The sequence below is a fragment of the Hylobates moloch genome, unplaced genomic scaffold, assembly GCF_009828535.3.
Source record: "Hylobates moloch isolate HMO894 unplaced genomic scaffold, HMol_V3 SCAFFOLD_21, whole genome shotgun sequence".
Lineage (NCBI taxonomy): Eukaryota > Metazoa > Chordata > Mammalia > Primates > Hylobatidae > Hylobates > Hylobates moloch.
This window is the reverse complement of record NW_026652296.1, coordinates 46,576,530-46,600,267: the sequence shown is the minus strand read 5'-3', so window position 1 is coordinate 46,600,267 and position 23,738 is coordinate 46,576,530. Positions and strand designations below refer to the sequence as shown.

At 37.0% G+C, this 23,738-nt stretch overlaps 1 protein-coding gene across 4 annotated transcripts in view; it reads left to right on the top strand.

Annotated features, from left to right (window-relative positions):
• Positions 1 to 23,738, top strand: part of MACROD2 (mono-ADP ribosylhydrolase 2) — a 2,131,323-nt gene that overhangs the window by 713,669 nt on the left and 1,393,916 nt on the right. For all 4 annotated transcript variants that reach the window (XM_058432749.1, XM_058432748.1, XM_058432747.1 and 1 more), the window contains exon 5: positions 6,443 to 6,559. In XM_058432749.1, the coding sequence (XP_058288732.1) occupies positions 6,443 to 6,559 (117 nt within the window). The remainder of the gene's footprint in view (positions 1 to 6,442; positions 6,560 to 23,738) is intronic.

Sequence of the window (23,738 nt, the reverse complement as noted above, 5' to 3'; positions counted from 1 at the left end):
AAATGGGCTTTGGTGAACAAACAGCAGTCTAGCCACAGTGGTCTTGAAAAATTCTATATATTGTTGTTCTATTTACTGATGGAGCTTAGTTGTCTTTTTTCCTATAAGATATATATTTTTGGTATGATAAGAAGCATAGACAGTCCTATTGCTCTCTAGAAGATTGTATTCCACTTTTTTTCCGTCTTTTAGATTTCTGATCTTGGGTTCTATTCTTTTTTTCTTTAGTGGTGATTAGGTTTAGACGATCTGTGTCAGCCCGAGTACAAACTATGGGTCTCCTCCCCATCTGCCTTCCCAGGGTAGATGTGAGAAGTGCTACTGTGTTGTATTCCACATCTTGCCACTATTCAGCCTGCTGTCTTTTTATTCTGACCCTCTGTGAAGTCAAAAGACAAGGTTTTCTGCAGATTGAACTAGACCTGAGTGGAGAAGGGGGTGAACTTTCAGATTCAATGAATTATAACACTTCTAATATAGAACCTCATCACCAGATTTGTGATGACAACACTGGCTGTGCATTTGACTTTACTTTTTACTTTCTAATTCCTTGGATTTGAGTAACCCAACAATTTCCTCAGTATTGTCAGAAAAAAAACAAAAACGTTACTTTTCCTCCCAAATTTAATTGAATCAAAATCAACTGTATTAAGCAGTTACAGAGTTATTTATTAAGACAGGTGGGGATATACAAAAGAATAAGCCACCTCCTGTTTCTTCAAGAAACTGAGACTAAGGTGGGAAACAGACTTTTAGCATATAAGCATTCTACTGTGTTTATGTAACAGCTATAAAACAGTTTATAAATATGACAATAAGGGTGCAAACCAGAATATTATGGGAACATAAAGAGACATTTATTTTTTCCAGTTGTAAATGGTTTCTTAAAAGAGAAAACATTTGAAATAGAAATTGAAAAATGGGAAAGACCTTGCTAGGCAGAAAAGGGGAGGGAATAGAAAGCCTGGGTAGAGGGTACCATGCAAAGGAAGTCATGGTGCCTTTAGAGAACAGCAAGGTCATGGGTGTGGCGAAATCAGAGGATGTGAAGGAAGAAAGTGTAGGAGGATATGAGGGTTGGGAGGATAAGTTGGAACAACATTTATGAAGGGTCTAAACACCATAATTTGGAATTAGTGTTTTACAATGTAAGATATGAAGAACAACAAACATGACTTTAATAGGGAAGTAGTAAGATCAGACTCACATTTTAGAAAAATAAGTCTAGCAACAGAATTGACAATAGATTAGAGAAATTTAAACTCTTATATTGAGTTTGTACATATAGGGCTATTACCTTTTTGTCTTTCAAAGACATGCTTTTGAGCATAGAATTGATACAATTAATATTCCCATTGCCCTTTTCTCCCACACACTTTTTTTTTCAAGTGCCACAAATATAGCTCTGAAATAATAGGAGATCATATTTAAATTGAAAGTGTGGTCTGTAGTTCCATTGTTCTATAATGAAAGACTAACATGTATCAGATGACCTTCGTACCAATAGCAATTAGAAATTCTTGACAAAATATAAGCAACAACAGAAATTGTTTATTGGCACTAGCAAGTAGGCTGAAATAAAAGAGATTCTATTTGTGAAATAAGGAACCACACTGAGTGAGAGCCACATTTAAGAGATCATGTGACTTGGACCCTGAGGGTCCTACTTAACTCATATGGTAAGTGGCTGAGAGGGCTGAAATAGAAAGCAATAGTTATTCACTTGGGAAACCACAGGACTGAATTCAGGATTGTCAGAATAGGAATTAAGGAGCAGATGCCAGAAAGGAGACAGTCACAGATGAAGGAGCCCAAAATCTACAAATTAAGTCCCTCTTTAATCCTTGGTTGAGTCTATGCTTATGCAGAGAAAGACTCTAAGAAGGCTAGGAAGAAAATGAAAGCTAGAGGGTGTAAATAACTGAGCAAATAATTCAGCAGCTTCTTAACTGTATGTCTATAGAATTTGGAATTTTAGTTCTCCCCAAGTTAGAGGGGGCTTGGCTAACATCTTGGGTTTTCCACTGAAACTCCAGAAGGGCTATGCGGTAGGAGTAAAGACTACATCCTGGGACTAAGGGATTTATCGTAGAACTTAAGGAAAAACTGAAATAGACCCACCTTAACAAAGCTTCCATATTACTTGACAGTATTTTACCTGCCTGCTAGAACAAACTTCTAAGATAATAGAATCTTCTAAGATAATAAAAGATAATAGAATCTAAAGTCTCTACCATATATTATACGCAAGTTTCAATATGCCATCAGTAATTTACTAGACATGCAAAGAAATAAGAAAATGTATCCCAGAGTCAAATGAAAAATGAGTCAATACAGACAGCCCCATAGCTGACCTAGATAATGGAATTGGCACATAGGGACATTAAAATAACTATGTCACATCTGTTAAGGAATTTACATGACTAGATAAAATAGAATGGGTGAGGAGATGGGAAATTTCAGGAGTCATAGGAAAACAGTAAGAAGGAGAACCAAATGGAAATTTCAAGAATGAAAAAAATGAAATATTTGAAATTTTAAAAAGTGAAATGGAATTAATAACAGATTTGTCACAACTCAGTAATAAAAAGACAACAAAAATTAGCAAAAGACATGAGCAGACACTTCCCAAAATAAGATATATGAATGGCCAATATACATTTGGCAAGATATCTAACATCATTAATTATCAGGGAAATGTGCATTGAATACTCCTTTATGGTCATTAGAATTACCAATTAAAAAGGCTGACGACAACAAAGGATTGCCAAAATTTGAACTCTCCTACATTGCTGGGGTTGTGTGTAACATGGTAATCACTTGAGAAAACTGTTATGTTAGTTCTTTGTGAAATAAATATATACTTACCTAGTAATTTCACTCAATGATATTTGTCAAATGGAAATGAAAACGTATAGCTACAAGATGGTTTATACAAGTATGCAGATTGATTCATAATAGCTAAAAACTAGCAACAGTCTAATGTCTATTCACAGATGAATGGATAAAGAAATTACAGCATATTCAACAATGGAGTATTAGAAATAAAAAGGAAGAAGTCTAAATATATACAACACAGATGAATCTCAGAAATATTTAATATGTGGCGTAAAAGAAGGCAGTTTCTCTATCTTTATAAAAAGTTTGAAGTTATATAGCAGCTAAAACAGTTCTGGTGATCAGAGTCAGAACAGGAACTCCCTCTGGGTGAGGGGAGGGGAAATTGAATGGAAAGGGCACAAGGTAGCTTTTTGGGTTGATGGAAAGGTTTTGTATCTTTATTAGCATCATGGTTACATAAATGCACACAGTTGTTAAAACTTGTCAAAACTGCACACTTAAAATGTGTACATTTGATTGTGTGTACATTATAAGTCATAAATAGAATAGTTGGGAATTTAAAAGTAATGTAATATAGTGCTTCGATATGCCACATGCAGGAATTGAGAGGACTGATTTATAACGGTTAAGAGCATGGTTGCAGCATCAGACAAATCTGGGGTTTTGAATCACATTGTGAATACTTTGTGAATGTAAGCAAGTTACTAACCTAAGATCCTATGAAACGGAGATGATAAAATTAATATTTACCTTATAAGGTTGTCCTTAGTGCAGTGCCCAGCACATTTATGCATTTGGTACATTTAAGCTGTAGGCATTATTATTAAATAGCTCTTCAGCTAGATTTTCATTGCCCGAATGCAGTCAGGAATACTGGGATAACCATGAAAATTTTGAGAATTAGATATCTGCAAACTGCATTAAGGTGCAATCTAAATAATGCCGATAACATTTGACAGCATATGATTAAGTATACTAGGAAATCCTATTTTCATTATCTATTTGAAAGTAACTAATTATCTCTTTGCCAAGAAAACATTTACTTTAAAATACTTTTCTTAAAGCCCTTGTAAAAAATTTTCATATATAGAGAAATTAGGACATAATTTTTTCCCTTATACAGTAATCTCACCCTCTGTTTCCCATCTCATAATAATATCACCAATGGTGCATATATTTTCAGTGCATATATATATATATATGTGTGTGTGCTGAATATATATATATACACACATTACATATATATACCCATATATATGTATATTCAGTACCTATATATATATGTATGTGTGTGTGTATAATGTTGTAAACAAAATGGTAGCCATACTATATATACTTTTCTAAACCTGGCATTTTCACTGAGAAATCTTTTCATGTGAAGGACTCTGTTTACCTATAGCTGGTCTATTCATTTTAAGTGGTGTATTACAGTCTATGGCATTGATGGGCTTTTATTTATTTAACCAGCTCCTGTTGGTGGACATCTGAGTAGATCCAAGTTTTCACTATTGTAAACAACTGTGACATCCTTGTATACATATTTTTTGCACTTGTGTTAATAATTTCATGTAAGAAATTTAAAAAGTAAAACTGCTAATTGAAAGAATTTTAAGAAAATATATTAATGTTTCTTTGTAAGAGAAAAAACTTGATGGTTTTTTGTTTTTTGTTTTTTTTTGAGATGGAGTTTCACTCTTGTTGCCCAGGCTGGAGTGCAATGGCACGATCTTGGCTCACTGCAACCTTCGCCTCCTGGGTTCAAGCAATTCTCCTGCCTCAGCCTCCTGAGTAGCTAGGATTACAGGCATGCACCACCACACCCAGCTAATTTTGTATTTTTAGTAGGGACAGGGTTTCTGCATGTTGGTCAGGCTGGTCTCGAACATCTGACCTCAGGTGATTCGCCCGCCTCAGCCTCCTAAAGTGCTGGGATTACAAGCATGAGCCACTGTGCCTGGCCTTTATTTCTTCTTTTTAAATAAAGAAGAATTATTTCAAAATTTACACAAAATTTTGATTTAGAGTACTGAACTACCACCAAAGGGACACATAACACTGTACTAGACAGTATGCTGAATGCCTTCCATGCACAAAATTATTCAAATTTTATGCACAACTTTGCAACTATGTGAGATACTACCATTATTGACAAGGACTTATAAGAAAACCAGTGCTTGGAGCATGCCATATCTGGTAAATGTTAAAGTCTGGATTTCAACCTAGATTTTGCAAAACATGCAGTGTAGCGTAGTCTGGAGTGAATTAATTTTGTTGTGAGTGTCTTTGAGGTTGAGGATCATTGTCAAACTTTGGTGATATGCAAGTGGTGAAGTAATAAAGCCCAGATAATCTTGTTTCCCTGGGACACTTGTGAGGCCAAAAGTGATGTCTCCCTGCCATGCAGTGGCAGCAGAAGTCAACCTGGACGTTAGACAAGTTATACTTCCCTTAGTGCCAATAGCCTGTCCCATATCCAGCTTCCTCTTAAATAATAATAATGATAATGATAACAAAGATCAAGGATCAATTACATGGTGTTACGGACTGTGGAGAGAAGGAGAAGTCTTCAAACCTCTAATATTCTATTTTCACATTCCAGTTACTATTACTCTCTCTTTTCCTTTATTTTGTAATCTTGCTTTTTTTTTTTCTATCCAAGGGGCCCATTCAATAATAACTAAAGCCCCAAATTCTCAATTTCCTAATTTATGTGTCTGTGATCTTTTAATCTTCTGCCCTTCTACCTGTGCACTCACACACAGAGAGCCTTAATTTCCAGCGACATCAAATTTGTGCTCTCAAAAGCTAACTTGTGATGCCTGGATGTCAAAGGGATCCAGATGTAAAGCCAGAGAGCTGATGACGAGACCTGAGACTGGTCACGGGCACAAAGCCTGCCCCTCTGGCAGAGTCGGAGCAGCACTGAAGTTCTGCTTCAGGCCCTGCCAAGTGAGAGTAAGGGGTGGTCTTATGGGTGTTAAGCAAGACCTAATCTACCCTTGCGCAGCACCCAGTCAGACACCCTGCAGAAACACAATCATGTTTGTGTCATTCTGTTGCGGGAAGAAGTTGCTCAAAGGTTTGGTTTTGATTTTGGTAGCTTTAATTCTACTCTTTCAGTTTTGAGGTGAGAAACCTTTTTAGGTTTCTTACTGACCTTTTTTCTTCTCTAACCTGTGGTGTGTTAGAGGCAACACGTACCAGCTCGGGAGAGAGAGACAATTGTGAACACTTCTCAACCTTGTGTTCAGTGACATCCAGTTAATAGCTTAAAATTGGATGTGGGGCAAGGAATTATACCACTGAAAAGGGAAAATGCTACATATCAAGGATTCTCCCACCCCAGAGAACCTGTTGTTTAAGTAGCACACAACTTCTATAACCCTTCTACTTCTGTTCACCGCATTACCGCCCCCCCCCCCCGCCGCCAACACACACACAGACAAGCTAGTGTCTGAAACATTGGACACCCTGGGTTTTCTTCCATGGGCTATGGTTATTTCCAGGAAGAACAAATTGAGTTCTTTTCCCCTTCCCATCTTGAGCTTTATATTTATTTCCAAATGGCAAATATAAGCTAACTTTCTTCTTTCTCCCTTAGTGGATGGCTGTATTCATAGAGCAGCCGGCCCCTGTTTGCTAGCTGAATGTCGTAACCTGAATGGCTGTGATACTGGACATGCAAAAATCACATGTGGCTATGACCTGCCTGCAAAATGTGAGTACAACTGTTTTGAATACTGTTTCAAAACCAGATGAGACATCTTAACTTGTTTTACTCCAGTGTATAACTGGAAAAGGAAATGGCAGTGGTGGTATTTAATTAAATGTGCTTGAGTTCAGATTTTGTACCTGGTAATAAAAACGTGCTTTCCAAGTATGTCTCCAAATATATACAAATATATATATAATATATATATACTGTGTATATTATATATATGTATATGTATATACACACATATGATGTTTAACTATTCAAGTCTTTGACAGAGTGTCTCTGAAAGGGAAATAAAAATATGAGCAAAATATACATTATTGCATTTCAGTGCCACAGAGTGACAGCTCCTGGAAATGATGCCAATTTCTTATTCCTTGTTCAGGTTTCTTGATTGTGGATGTGTTTAGAGCAAAGGAGATCAAAGTGATGTATTGTTTTTCCAGCTGCCATGTAAAGGCTGATTGGCAATTACAGCCAAGGCATCTGTCACACTTTGCTTTCAGGAAAAGCCAACAAAATCTGGTTGTCAGTGTGAGAATGTATTTGCTCTTTGAATGTGGAATGGTCAAAATTTCCATTATATTTTAATAGAGAGAAGTATTGCGTTTGATTGACCTTGTTGCTTAGTGATTCAACCAACTGGGTGGCATGGTGTGGGATAAAATACTTAGAGAGAAGCTGTTCAGTGTCATAGCTTTTTTATCCCGTAATCTTCAGGGCCTGAGGTTGGAGGTAGAGGGTTTCATTGCATCATTAAGGTGTGCATTGACCTGGAAATTGGGACACCAATTTGTCGATTATCGCATTCGCCCACTTCTTATGATACTGCTGAGATCTGTGAATACGTTTTATGTAAAAGTGAAGCTGGTTTTGATTTTTGTTTTAGCAGTGGGGAAAATATGAATGAAAATTTATAATACAACCTATAGGATACTATGGGTTATATATAGATAGGTTGTCGTAACAGTGAATTTCTTGTGGATGTGTGTGAATGGAGAATAGCGTGTTATATTTTAAAGATTACCGTAAAGGTATGTTTAAATTTGAGGACTTGTAGTAAATAGTAATATATTAAAACAGTATTTTTCTTTATCAGTATAATATTGCATCCTATGTTGTTCATAATGGTTTCAGTGAAAGTACTTTCATGTACTGCATAGCGATGCTTTGGTCAATGATGGAACACATATATGGCAGTGGTCCTATGAGATTATAATACAGATTAAGTATTCCTTACCCCAAATGCTTGAGACCAGACATGATTTGGATTTCAGATCTTTTTTTCAGATTTTGAAATATTTGCATATACAAAATGAAGTAACTTGGAGATGGGGCCCAAGTCTAAATACAAAATTCATTTATGTTTTATCGCACCTTATACACATAACACGAGTGTAATATTATGCAATATTTTAAATAATTTTGTGCATGAAACAAAGTTTTGATTGTGTTTTGACTGTGGCCTGTCACATGAGATAAGGTGTGGAATTTTCCACTTGTGGCATCATGTTGGCACGCAAAGTTTTAGATTTTGGAGCATTTTGAATTTCAAAACTTGGATTAGGGATTCAACCTGTACTATATTTTTACTGTACCTTTTCTATGTTTAGCTATGTTTACGTACTTACCATTGTGTTACAATTATTTGCAGTATTCAGTATAGTAACATGCTGTACAGGTTTGTAGCCTGGGAGCAGTAGGCTATAGCCTATGGTCTAGGTATGTAGTAGGCTATACCATCTAGGTTTGTGTAAGTATACCCTATGATTACACAACGATGAAATCACCTAAGGAGTCACTTCTCAGACCACATTCCTGTTGGTAAGTGAAGCATGATTGTATATCAACTATGTATGCTGTTTAATTTTTCCTCTAATGACTTTTCAATTATATTTCTTTGTTAGTGTCTTTACCTAGTGTGAAATAGTCAAATCATGTGCCAAATGGCTCTTCACTACTGCTTGGAATATGTATTTGTGGCAAACAAACCCTTTGTGTAGAATGGTGTTTAGAGCAGTTCTCTTTGTAACTCAGAGGTCATGATCTGGGTATTAACGGTGATTTCCCTCTCCAGAATCATATAGTGCTAGTTTTACAAATGTTGGTTCTTATCCTTTCTAATACCATGCTACCTTCATAGTTTACCTAACTTATACTGTCCTGAGAAGAAGCAAGGTTGTTGACTGCTACAATAATAGCAAGATTATTGACTGTTTTCAAACTTGTATCTGTCCTTAAACCAAGTAATATTCCCAGTCCCCTATTGATTCACTGTTTTCTTTTTTATGTATTAAAACACAAATCAAATTTCTCCAAATCTGAACTTTCTAAAGAACAATATACTCAGAATCATTAAATACGCCCAAATAAAATGGTGGCTCTAGTGTATGGGTTCACACTGTGATAATTTTTTAAATGTGCTTGTATCTGTTTGACATCCCTCTGAATAAGTTATTCAGTTTCCTTTGAATGCCATTCATCTTATTTTAGGGTTATTGAAGACATGCACAATACCAGGCACTGAGGAACAAAGATCAATAAGTCAATACCTGTGCTTGAAGAATTCCAATGCCTGAGTCATAACTTTGAACTGAAGTGTGGCTTTCATGGGCATCCTGGGGCAAATGGATCTTTTGGGACAATGTAGCTAGAAATGACAAGTCAGTCAATGGGAGTAGCTACAGAATCCATGAGAGCTGAGATCCTGAGAGCCGACACATACTCAAGTCACTGCATGCAGCCCACACGGCACGTTTAGTAAAATCTCATCCAATAGAATGGAAATTACCACACAGGCATTGCAGTGCCACCTCATAAAAGTCATAAACATGGAATATTTGCGACTAGGTCCTGTTTCTTCCTATATATTTAAGAGGTTAATGATTTATATTAAAAGCATAAAGGAAAGCAAGGAAAGCAATAAGAAGACGAGTAATAATAGCTTACATTTTTATGCCACTCTATAGTATTTCACAGTACTTTCACAACCCCTTATATTTAAAATTATGTTTTATAAACATTGTATGTGTTCGTTTTCCCTTTCCCTATCCCTGAGAGATGTTTTTCTTTCTCATCAATTTGGTTCATCCATTTCAGAGTCATTAACAATCCACAGATGTGCTTTTGTAGTGAGAATGAAAAGGGAGCTCATTACATACTGTTTGGGTCACTTTTCCTCTCCATATTTAATAATTCCATGACAGTTTGACAGCAGAGACTAGTTCCTATCTGTCCTCGGAGACAGCGGGTTTATCCTTATAGGGGTACTAAAGCCAGTCATCCAGCCACAAGTGATAATATCTTCATGCATCAGCAATTTGTTTGGAAAATGCTGTTGTCTAGGTTACAGACAAACTTGATAATTTTGAACTGGTTTTTGCCTCTTTTATGCTTGCTAAATTAATCTATTCATAAATGGTTGTATTTGAATTAATTATACTTGTATTCTGTGTTCTGTGACTCATCATGATTAGCAGAATGATAAGCCCCAGATATTTAGTTTACTTTTCACTGCTTGGATGTTTTGAATGATTTCTTTTTGACGTTAAGAATATCCAATCATTCTTTTCAAAAGAAATCTTAAGGGTAGAAAGAATATTGGTCAATATTTCATTGAAGCCTATTGCTAAGGAAATGACTTAGAAAGTAGATGGAGGATTGTTTATGTAATTGGATCTTTTGGGAATCGTCTCTACAATATTAGATATTTTTGAATTCATAATACAATTTAAATTTTTATAGATTTTTGGAAGCTTGTTGACATATGGGACATTTCTATTCATGCTATCATCATTCTGCCAAGTAGTCAGCTTCACATAGGCAAGATTTGTCTATCTCAGTCAGTTCCAATGTCAATATCAATCATAGTGTCTCCTAAATATGTGCTGAATTAATGTGAATAAATGAAGGATCAAACGAGTGAATTATTTCAAGACTTTTTCACCTGAAAAATAGTTTTTTAAAAACACTGTTGCCTCTACTTCTAATACTTTTCCTTCTGCAATTATTCTGCACAGTTCTAGTAAATTAACATTCTTGAATCCAGAGTCCTTAAAATTGTCTACAAGGCTCTACATGATGTGACGTTTACTTCTCTACATCATCTCCTTCTGTGCTCCCACACTCACACAGGCTGCTTTGTGTGAACCTGGTCCTCAAAGCCTTTGCACTGGCAATCCCTCTGCTGGAATTCTATTCTTCTAGATACCTACATGGCTTGTTCCTTACCTATCTCAAACTCTTGTTCAAATGTAACATCAGGTGTCACCCTAACCAACCTATTTATAATTGCTTCAGTTTTTAAACTTATAATTGCTCACCTGTAAATTTAATCTTCAAATATATTATATCATTTACTTATTTCTTTTGTTTCTTACCTGGTTCTGTCTACCAGAATATGGGCACAGACTCTTCTTTCTGCATTTTTCTAATGTATGGCTATATTCATATAGCTTAAAAAATGTGTGATATGTAATAGGGGTTCAAAAGATATTCGTTGAATGAATGAATAAAACGTAACTCTAATCCTCTCAAAATCCGATAGTGGATTTTTCCTTAAACACAGACTCATTAGCCTGGTTACCTTTGGCCTTCCACTGGACTACTTACAAACTTTGGTATGATATGAATTGCTCACAGTGGTATGTCTATGTATGGGGTCTGTATTTGAGCTATCTAGAAAGCTGTTTCTTTGTTCCTTTCACTTGTCTTCCAGACTCAGTTCAAGTATCACTTCTGCCATGAAACAAGTCTTCTCTTGTCACCTCAGCTAAAAATGCCTTCTTTTTTCTTCACACTCCAGAATACTGCATGTTAACATACTGAGGGCACTTGTCACATGCTACCTTTTATTGTTGGATATGCAAACTTTCCACCTTTATAACAGAGTACCTTGTATATCACAGGTACTAGAGAAATATCTAACAAATGAATTAGTTATTGAAAGTGTCAACCCTGGTTGGTAATTGGTAGTAGGTGGAATACAAAGGAAAAATTATGCTAATATTAATAAGAAATTATGAAATCAGTGTCAATTATCCATTATGTTTTTAAAAAATATATTTTAACGTATATATACTCCAAAGTCTCCTGTCTCCAAAATTTAATCTTAATGGAGTTTCTCCTAGGAGGAAAAGAATAAATAAAAATAAAGAAACCATATAACCCTTATTTGATGGTTTTCAGCATAGCTCACATGTCTATTTTATTTCTTTAGAATGTTTCACTTTTAGGCTTCAGGGCTGAATAATCATCAAAGATAAATGGAAAAATATTAAACTTGTATAAATGAAATGGTGGAATCTGTTTCTTTTATTTCTTCTATTTAATCTTTGGAAGGCATCAAGGGGTAATATTGACTAACTCAAGGTTTTCATTAATCATTTGAGGGGAAACTCTAAGGTGAGAGACCATAGCATAGTATGTTTGAATGAGTGGTATGAACCGGAATTCACATTCCATTCCCAGGTGCAATAACAATCAGATGATAGTAGGTTAAAATGTACTGTTGTTAATAATTAGTACTTCTCTTCTGCCCTTTATCAAGAAATCATAATACTTTGAAACATTAGCTCATCAGTCCTTTTGAAATTCCTATGACGAGGTGACATGACAAGTAATATTTTCTTACAACACAAGAGAAATACAGGTACAGGGAAAATAAATCTGTTGCTCCCATTAACAAATTAAATCCATATTAGAGGCGTCATGGTGGCCAAGGATCCCTGAGGTGAGAAAGGAGTCTCTGTCAGGTGTTAGCCAGGCCTGCTGCCTGTTTTTATAAATAAAGCTTTATTAGAACACAGTTGTGGCCATTTGTTTACATATCGTCTGTGGCTGCTTTCATGTGGCAGAGTTGAGTTGTCGCTACAGGGATTTTATGGTCACAGAGCCTGAAGTATTTACTATCCGGCCTCTGCGGAAAAAGTTTGCCAGCCCCTGGTCTGTGGCAATCTTCACTTTTATTTTTATTTTTTTCTCCCCGAGTCAGACGGATTCCAGCTCTGTCGCCCAGGTTGGAGCGCAATGGCGCGATTTCGGCTCACTGCAACCCCCGCCTCCCGGGTTCAAGCAATTCTCCTGCCTCAGCCTCCCGAGTAGCTGGGATTACAGGCATGCGCCACGACGCCCGGCTAATTTTTGTATTTTTACTAGAGACGGGGTTTCGCCATGTTGGCCAGGCTGGTCTCGAACTCCTGACCTCAGGTGATCCACCCGCCTCGGCCTCCCCAAGTGCTGGGATTACAGGCGTGAGCCACAGCGCCTGACTAATCTTCACTTTTGATAAAGTAAGAAAGGTGAGATTCAGAGAGACTAAATACTGAATTTTATTAAATGTAATTTTACTTATTCAGATCAAAATTGATAAAGTTGAGATTAAAATACCTACCTTCTATTCTTTGGGACATCCTTGCTTCTGTTGCCTCAAGAGAACATTACCTTGGGAAGATGATCTGAAACCTTTCAAATCTTTCAAATAATAAGGCCACCTTGAAAAGAATGCCTAGAAAAATATGGTGATTTTTCCCAATAGGGCCAGATCTGGGAAGTGAATAAGTCAAGTCTCTCAAGGGAGGGTCAGTTTAAACCACCAGAGTATTAGGAAGCAAATCTTTGTTCCTTGTTTCCTCCATTGGTGTTAGCTAATGTGCTGCAAAGGAGCCTGCAGTCCACAGGAAATGCAGTTTCTAGAGCGGGTAATTCGTAAGATGGTTCTGAGTTAGTCCTTTGCAAAGGGTGACCTGATTTCAGCCATCATGGGCTCTCCCAGCAGGTGTCTGATTGTGAAAGCAGTGGAGTGGGCATGCTGCTAGGAGTATGACTCTGCCAGCCTTTGATGAAGACCTGAGGGCCCTCATGAGCCTCTTCCATAATTAAATGACTTATATTACACAAAGAGAAAAGCTGCTTTTGAAGATCATAAAATCATCTTCCTTTCTGAAGAGGAAGATGGGATTGTTCCTCCTAAAATCAACTGTGATTGGCTCATTTTCCTTAAGTGCTGAAGGAATTCAGGTTTTATTTGAATCTATTTCTCCATAATTGCCACCCTTTTCATTTATATCAAGCAGTTTCATACATTTAATCTCCTTAGTGATCCTCATGATGAATCTGGAAATAAGAAGGGCAGAAATATTCTGAAAACCAGAGCAGTGGTTCTCAAAACGTGGTTCCTGGAGCAGCAGCATCACCTGGGAATTTGTGAGATACAGATTATCAGGTCCCACCCCACACCTACAGATTCAGAAACCCTGTGGTTTAACAAGTTCTCCAAGTAACTCTATTGCATGCTCAAGTGTGAGGGCCGTTGCCCTAGAGAGTGGTGGAATCCAGTATCATCCTTGCCTCGAGATTTCTTCTGGCTGTACAACACAGGCATCCATTTGGGTCACAGATTAAGACTTTTTTTTTAAGAGAACTCTGACACGTTCTTCTTTTCCTTTGTAGCATTTTCCACTAGTGATGACATCTGTATTTGTTTATTACCTGTCTTTTTAGACAAAATAACATTTTAAGAAGGGAAGGAGTCCTATGGGTCTCATTTACCCCTGATATCCTTAGCATCTGACATAGCACCCAGAACAGAGTTGGCTCTTGATACATATTTATTGGAGGACTGAATGAAAGCATTGTTTTTATCTCCTCTTATCTTTTGTCATAATCATAGCTGCCCCGCAGGAAACCAAGGAAGAAGACACTCAAGAGAGAACGATATGATTCCAGGAATCTGCAGAGCTAGTACTCCTGCTGCTTTTAGCATCTCTGTTATCCCATCACCAAACATACTGCCTGCTCAAAGGCTAGCAGCATAAGAAAGCACAGGGGCCAAACTTTGCTTAATGTATCTACATGCCACATGTCTGTCCTACGCTTAGCTTCTTTCATTTTCTCTTACTTTGACCCATTGTGATAACACAGAGTCCACCCCGAAATAGCTTTGTGAAGAAATAACTTAATGATTCTAATACTAAATGTTGTCTTTTAAAAAATATCTACCTTTTGGAAGCAACTGGTGTTTTCACTGTTATATTACTGGCTGAGTGTAGAATTAAACAGCTGTGTTTTGCATTATTTGCCATCATAGTAAGCCTTTAGAGGACGCTGTCTATACCTCCTATTTCCTATGTAATCAATAGGAAATAACAGTGTAAATCAATTCTAGGTAATAATGTAAATGGGCTCTTGAAGGCAATTCCCGCTGTGAAATAAGTAGTTAGCAGTGACACTGGCATTAACCACAGTGGGGGTAATCAGCCTTTGGATGTGTTTAATCAGAGTTATCAGCTAAGATTAAAAAGAGAGCCACTGTTGTGCAGGGATAATCATTTTCAGGATTTAAAAGATGAATATTTGGAGGTGTTCTCATAAATTAAAGCCATCAGAATGGCTTTGAGTAATTTAGGGTGCTCTGAGGTCAGGCACCAGCAAACAGGAAAGGTTAATCTCAGAGCTACGGTAGCTAATGTGCAGAGATGGCAGAATACATTTATTGAAATAAGTAGCAAATGCTGAGTAAAAATGTAGATTTTTTTCTCCCTGTGTTAAGATGTTCCTTGAGCTATTACTTACATACATGATTTGATTAAAAAGTAGTCCACAGTGAACACTTTGTGAATGTATTAACTCTCCTTGTAATTAATCACTAATCCCAAAGATTAAATATTAGGCCATGTTATGACTTGATTAGAGGTGTTTCTACTTGAAAATAGTGATGTAACCAAGCTCTGTATTACAGAATATAAGATTGATTCTGTGTCAAGAACACTAAATGTCACAGTAGAAGATCTGAGATGCATGAATGCAGAGTGTTGTCATTGGTAAAGTCCTTAACTTCTGAGCCTGAGGTTCCTCATACCTGATTGTCTAGGAGTGTGAAGATCTAACTCCGGAGAGTCTGTTAAGCCATACACGCAGAACCGCTTCTTAATACTGTCAGATAAGAGAGATAAATGGCTCTATTATTATTTGTAAAATACCTGGCACACTTGATTTGCTTGTTCAGCCCATGTTTTATTGAGTACTTACTCGCAGCTAGAGTGCTCTTCTAGAGTGTAGACGACTATAGTGAAGAAGACAGCAGGCCCCTTGTCCTCTAAGAGCTTAGGTCCTAGCAGACCTTAATGAACAAGTCACATAAAAGCAAAGAACCTCAGATAATGGTAAGGGCTATGACAAAAAAAAAAATCCCCTTACCAGATGTATACAATAAGGATAGTTCATACATTTTTGAAATGTTCTCCCTTGCTACAAATATTCTATTTCAGTTCTTACGTATTTGTAACTTTAGTCTAATTTTTGGAGATAACAAAGGGAATGCTGCTTCTGGTAGAGCTGACAGGAGTTTTAATTATTACCTATTTGATCTCAGAATTTTACAGATAAAGTAACCGAGGCCTAGGAAAATTACTTAATTTTTCCCAAGGTCATGTGGTAAGGGACAGTGCTAAGACTACAGCCTGACTTTTAGTATAGTGATCTTTCTGCTGAATGTACTGCCTGTTTTAGTCTCTTTGATCATACCAACCCTCTTATAGAAGTATCGTGAGAATTTAATAACTGTTAAGTGAGATGATGAATATGAATGTATTTTTAAAATAAAAATTTCTTATTTCATATGGTACCTTATTATTAGTAGTAATTTGTAGTAATATTGCAAGTAATTTTAGATGAGTTACATATAAATTAATTATGGTCCCATGAGCTTTGCCAATAAAGTTTATGACAATAATCCATCAGTATATGTGCAATAGTGACTGGTGTTTGAGAAAATATGGAAGTCCCAGATAGGGGTTAAGAAATATTCGATACTAGCCTCAAGACTCAGACATTTGCTCGTGTTTCTTTCCAGTATCTTGACCTCAGAGAAAAGGGGTACTTTAAAAGTTATTTTGAGAAACTTCAGATGGCAGCTTTATTGGTTTTAAAGGTATGTCCCCAGATTCTTTGATATTTCTCTTCTGGGGAGCCAGAGCTTAATTCCCCTCTACTTAAACATGGCCTGGACCTAATGACTCCCTCATAGCAAACGGAGTATGTCAGAATAATGGGAGCACCTGAAATTAGTTTAAAGAAAAATCTGTGGTTTCCCTCTCTCTCTTTCAATTCACTTCAATTCACAGCTTCCTAGGGCTGCTGTAACAAATTACCACCACTTGATGGCCTAAAAAAGCAGAAATGTATTCTCTCTCAGTTCTGGAGGCCAGAGGGCCAAAATCAAGGTGTCAGCAGGACCATGCCCCATTCCGAAGGTTCCAGGAGCAGACCCATCCTTGCCTCTTCTAGCTTCCATTGGCCTCAGGTGTTTCTTGGCTTGTGGCAACATAACTGCAATCTCTGCTTCTGTTTATACCTGACATCCTCCCTGTTTCTCTCTGTGTCTTTACCCCTTCTCTTCTAAGGACACTTGTCACTGGATTTAGCACTCACTCGAATCCGGGATCATCTCAAGGTCTCAATATCCTTAACTTAATTGCATCTACATAGATCCTTTTCCAAACAAGTTCACATTCATAAGTTCCAGGTATCAGGACACAGCCATAACTATCTGGAGTCACCATTTAATTTACTACATACTCTCTGAGCATGGCCAGTTTCTATGTCATGAGGCAGTCCAGAGGAAGGGAAAACCAACTACCATGTTGGGAGGGAACTCAGACACCTTCTGTAGAGGCTTGTGTGCTGAAGAACTAAGGCCTGCCTGCAGCAGTGTGAGTGCGTTTGCAAGCAGATCTTCTGAAGCCAGCCCACAGCCACGTCAGTGAGCTTGGGAGCACATTCTCCTGCCCAATCAAGCTTTCCGATGTCTGCAGCCCTGGCTGACAGCTTGACCCCAACATCATGAAAGACCCTGAGCCAGAGGCATCCAGCCAAGCCACTCCAAAATTCCTGGCCTGCAGAAACTGTGAGATAATACATATTTGTTATTTTAAGTGTGGGGTAATTTGTTATGTAGCAATAGGTGGCTAATGCAGCAACTATGACCCTGAAGTTTATAAAGCAGGGGAAGGGGCTCACTATCAGAGTGGGCGATATCGATCACATTTTCTCAGTGCAGAACCTGCCTGTGTCAGGGACAGACCTAAACTGGAAAATGAAAGCCAAATCACATGGTGGGTAATGTTACATTCTACAACCAAAGCCCTTTGCCATACCTCTGTCATAGGCAGCATATTAGGTTGGAAAAGCTATTATGAATGAAAACTTCTCAGATAGATAGATAGATAGTCAAAGAGAACCCAAAGTCCAGCTTAGTAAAGAAGCATTGAGAGAAAAACAACACAAACCAAAACACACAACTGGATATTAATATTTACCTGCTCCTGCTACTCCTTGACCATGCTCTAGTCTGTACTCACATGCTTTTTTTTTACTGATAAGAATTACTGTTTCTATTTCGGGGGGAAAATTAATTCAGTTTCTGTCCTCTGTTAATGCCGCGAGCTAACTGAAGCAGAGGTAACTTCTCATCCGCGTTTGTTGTGATGCCCTTCTAAATGTGTTTGCTGTGTAAACTGGTGTGTTTCCCATTAGCTGTTTTATTTTTCAGAACTACCGAGAGTTTGCTTCATTTTTAATCACATGCTATTTGTGAAATCCCTGCAATTTCCTAAGGCCTTCTGGAGCTTGCCTCTTCCTATCTGTGACATTTTGAGGAAAGATTTATTCTCTCTGTGTGTTTATTCTGCTTAGTGAAGATCATGAGACACAGCCTTAACTGGAGTTTTGCAAGTTCTTTTTAAAATTGTGTCTGTATTGTGTTTGGAGTCTAGTTACCCATTTGGAGGTCTGTGGAGGGCAAAGGGCTCTCTTGGGAATCCTTTTCTTTTATAGATGCTCAGTGTCTGCTTTCTGATATCATGGCATGTGATGCCAAACTATTGTCCTTCCTTACTGGGCTGGTTGAGTTTCTTCTTGCTTTTGTGTTACTCCTATACTTAGTACAGTATATTAAATACGTATACATGTCATCTCTCATGACCTTCATTCTCATGTAGAACATATATTTCCTTCTGAGTTATAATATGTTTTGTGAATATGGAATTCAGGGATTGTGTTCAGTTTGTGCAGCTGTTTGGGAAAGCAGTCTGAGAGAGTGGGTTTGGGAGTGGCTTGATGGAACTGGGATGAAGGACACTGGGGATCCCCCAGGAAATCTACTGGTAGGCATCCTGGAGTGGCTGGCAGAGGAGAGCTAACTGCTGTGCTGGCTGAGCTCATGGAACTGGGCTTTCCTCCTCCATATGTCCAGGATATGTCTTACCTACTGTTTCAAAATTAACAAAAGTTATTTTGATTTTCTTCCTCCTAATAATACCTGTTGCCTGAGAAGAATGATGCCAGATTGAGAAACCCTACATCAAAATATATCCCACAAAATGGTCAGAGCTTTGTACATAGAATATTCCATAGTTAGAATGATCCATATAGCTATGCACAAAGGGGGAGCTGAAACAGGGAACTGCACATCAAGAGTTAATACAGTATTTTTAGCCTTTCCTTAAATTCTCTGTGTTGTGCAATGGCAGGATTTCTCCATATACCAAATTAACTGATTGTCATGGGCACTAAACCTGTTACCTTAAACACATTAATATCACACTATAAGTAATATCTTATTGTTTATACTTATTTTCAGATTAACTATCTATCACACAGCCCTCTTTCCTCCCTTATTCTCATTTTTTTTTTCTTATCACTCCATTCAGAAATAAGAGATTGGTATTTTAAAGCCTGAATGTGAGATGTTTCTATTTATTGTTCATCACGGTAATTAGCAACTTTTTAATTATCACTGTTCTTGAGGATATATGTTTGGGAACAGTGGAGCTTTTGGTAGAGTCACAATGACAGCAGTTTAAAGCTGGAAAGAAATCTAGAAATTGCTTTTCTGGCAACTGACACCAGTTTCTAGGCAGTGCCTAAGAACTAGGCAAGGATTTTTACCCTGTTGTTTAAGACTGTACACTTTGCATCTAACAATCTATCTGCTACATAGTAGGCAAATGGTTCATTCATGCAACAGTCACTGATTTGCTCCCTAATATGTGACAGGTGCTTTGCTTATTTTTTTGGAAAATAATACTGTGCAAAACAGAGACCTCACCCTCATGGAATTGTGCTATGCTGAGCTGAAATGAATCAAGTGACTTGCCCGAGATCTTCTTGCACGGATACTTAAGTGATGAAATGGGGATTTTACTTGGGGGCCCTTACAATGAAAAGATCTGGTGGTGTTGGTCTTCCCATCTGGGATGTTCTTTCCATTAATAGTCACACTGTCTAAATGGTTAATAACATGGACTTTGAAGCCCAACATTCTAGGCTCAAACTCAGGCTCTGGACTTGGGCAAGTTGTTTAACCTCTTTGTGCCTCCGTTTTGCCATCGGGAAATAGGTGTGACAATCACCCCACCCTCACAGGGGTACTGAGGCTCTCGTGAGTTAATGTCTGTGTGGCACTCAGAGCACTACTTAACTCCAAGTGAACACTGCACATGGTTAGCTGTTTTTCAGTAAGATCACCCCAACCATTTTATCTAAAATGTCATCTCTTCACTCTCTATCTTCTTGCCCTGCTTTAGTTGACATCACAGCCCTTAGAATCATCTGAGGTTATTGAATGTCTTAATTGTGTTTTTTGTTGAACGTTTTTCTCTTCCACTAGAATGTAGTCTTATTAAAGTAAGGACTTCATTCACCGTCACATCTCCATATCCTGGGAACATATTCAAAACCACCTGTGAATGAGCAAACATGTGCACATAGGAAACTTTAAGTATTAATTTAATTAAATAATTAAATTTAATTATTTTAATAAATTTAATATAATTTAATTATTTATAATTATTAACAAAGTTATTGGAAGAACTAGCCTAAGAGTACTTTCAGTTTCATGCTCTGTTCATTTGATTCCTCTAGTAGCTTGGCTAATAGATACAAATAAGCCAGGAAAATAGCATCAACATATGGTAAGGTCAAGCTCATATTTCGTATTTAATATACCTACCAAGCAAGTTTTAGGTGTGCTGCACATCTTTTTCATATCTTTAAAAAGTCTATAACTTAAATAATAGTGTCAGGATGAAATAAAGCAGGAAGGAAGAGGTTTAAAGAACTTCAGGGACCTGAGAGCCGCGTTCTGACCTGCGTAATGAAAAGCTCATGAATTGATAGTGAGGTCCTTTCCCCCGATACAGAGTCAGCGTTCAAAGTTTATTTCTAAGCTCAATTTATTGTTAAATCTCATTAAAATAAAGTGATAATTTTATGGGTTTGAAATGTGTTATAACTGACTTTTCTGATTGATACTGCTAGCCCAAGTGCTTACAACTTGCTTTAAATGTTGTAAATGTGTTAAAAGGGGGAATATTGATGTGTATTTCCTCTTTTTTCAAACTGTTCCGATTTTATGGGAAATAATAAAGCTTTACAACTTGTTCTTCACAAATAGAATGCTAGGGACTTTGCAGCAACATGAGAAATCTACTTATTATTTCGTGTCAGAGCAAGCTGGGCATCTTCCTCTTTGTAGACCACCAGAGTTCGTTGTTATTTGGGACAGAGAAGGAAATAGCATGATAGTCAGGGAGATAATATTAATTTTACAGAAATAGAATCTTATTTTATTACAAGGAAGGCAGTCAGTCTCACAACTTGAACTCTATTTGTGCAGAAATATTCTTAAGCATATAGCCCAGTAATATGTAGTTTAATACCTATGTGAAAACTAATTTCTTTTCCTTTATCACAGAACTTTAAATCTAGAAGTAGAGTTTAACTTCTCCTTATATTAAAGGAGCAGTATGAATATTCTTTGAGAGATGAACGTTAACCATATTTTGTGTGTGTGTGTCTCTGTGTGTAATATATACCTATAGACTACCGTCTGAGGAAAACTCATTTTTCACTTCTTCTATTCATGCAAGATCTTAGATGCTGTATTTTGCAAGGTGCTGTGTAGCATTACATTTCATGATATTATAAGCTGAGTTTTGTAGAACTGTTTCAAAAATTTAAATGACGGACATTTTATATCATAATTGAATATCTAGCAAAAGGTAAAAAAAAGTTCCACTTACGAAACTGAATATCAATCACTCAACTATTCAGTTATGCTTAGACATAGATGAGTAAGCTTGTTCTTTTACAGTTAAGACATATGGTGTTGTGTGTGTGTGTGTGTGTGTGTAATAGATGTGCCAGATAACTAAAATCTTTGCTTAGTACTTTGAGGGAAAAAGAGATTCATGATGGGTACATTTATTTTATTCCATTCTATCCACATTTTGTATAAAATCCATTTAAACAGGGAAACTAAATTGCTTACAGTAGTAAAATGCATTTCCTTCTGTGAATGTTGGTGCCTTTTTGATGCATGCTGATTTGGACTCTGACACAGTCATAATCTACATACCAAACATAGGCATTTTGCTTTCAAAACAGAAACTGGCACTGCTAGAGCTGCAGGAGTGAGCTGGCTCACCAGAGTAATCTCTCCTTCTTGGAGAGATTGGGCTTATTGTTGATGGCCTAAAGTCCACTGTCTTGGACCTCAGAGTGGGCTTTCCAATTTGTAAAAATAGATTCTGTAGCATGCCAAGACTATGGAGACCCCCGAATTCATCTCTTTTATTTCCCTTCTATGAAGGAATTCCTGTGGTCATAAGGCCTACAGCTTAACAGATGAGCAGAAAATGTGCTGAAACATTGATGCTTAAAAATATACAAAATATAAGTAGGAATCAGTGTCTTTAGCTTTATCTTTGCAACGGGCAAAACAGAAACCACTCAAAAGTGATTTCTTTAGTTATGGAGCACTCAGGTTTCTCTTCTGCCTTTTGTATTTCCATATGTCACTGCTATCTATATTCTGTAGATACTCTACCTGTGACATTCTGGGATTACAAATATATGAGTTGCATGCTTATTCACTTTCTCTTACTTTTTCATTCTATCCTAAGTAGTCTAAATTGAAAGTTTTTTAAAGCTTTGTATGTTTTCCATATCAACCCTTGAACATTTATACTTCTAAAAAAGGATGCTGGACTCTCTTGATAACTCTGTCCTTCAAGTTTGCCTCATCAGTGATGCCACTTGACTGAAAAGTCCTCTTGGTAATCCAGTAATTAAATCCTTCTAGCTGAGGCCCAAGAGAGATCCCTTGTGCTGAATTGCACTGCACAGTAAATGACATTATAATGAGGTTTTAACTTATTAGTTAAATGAATGAATGGAAACTTTGCTGCTGCAATTCATTAGATTTTTATGTTATAAAGCAGGACTTGCTGCTGCAGATGAGAGTCCGTGCAATCTTCCCTTCTTATAATTAACTATCATATCAGTGTATTAAAGATAGTTTCACTAAAAGGAGAAATACCCTTGTATAGAAAGTCTAAGACAGTCTAACAAAACATGGTGATCACTTCTGTATGTCCCTGAGCTCGGTGTGGCAGGCCCTGTTCAGATACTTCTGCAAAATTATCTAATTTTAATCCTCAAAACAACCCTCTGTGGTATTTACTGTTATTATTCCTATTATGTATGAGGAAAATCAGGCACAGAGAGGTTAAACAACTTTCCTAAGATCTCATAGCTAGTAAGGGTAGAGCAGAGATTCAAACTCAGGCAGTCTCTCTCTATAGCTCTGCACTTATAAATAAGATTTCCTCTCATCCCTAGACATGAACATGAAGATTTGCTTATCTATAAATTCATCTTATTGATATGTTCCTTTTGAATTTCTTCCCCTTTTTAAATGAAAGCTGATGATGCTATTTAGAAAGCTTTATTTTTTAACCTAAAATGTTTAATCTCAGAAAAGTACTGAGAAAAATAATAGTACTCATGTATTAGCCACCAAGAATTTTAAACATATTAACATTTTGCCTCTTTATTTCTACTTTTTGTTTTTAAAATAAAATAACTAGTTATTTCTGACAAATTCTTCTCTTCAGTCTCATTCTTTCCTTCCCCTCTTTCCATTCCTTGTCCAGAACAACCCACTCTTAAGAGCAGAATGTAAATCCTTCCAGACTGTGTTCTTATATTTCTCCCAGAAGCACAGAAATAGCCATAATCCATATACATGGTATTGTGTTTTTAACTGTACACAAATGGCCTCATGGTGTATGGGCTGTACTGTTTCTTGGCTTTTTCACTAAACATTTTATATATGTATATA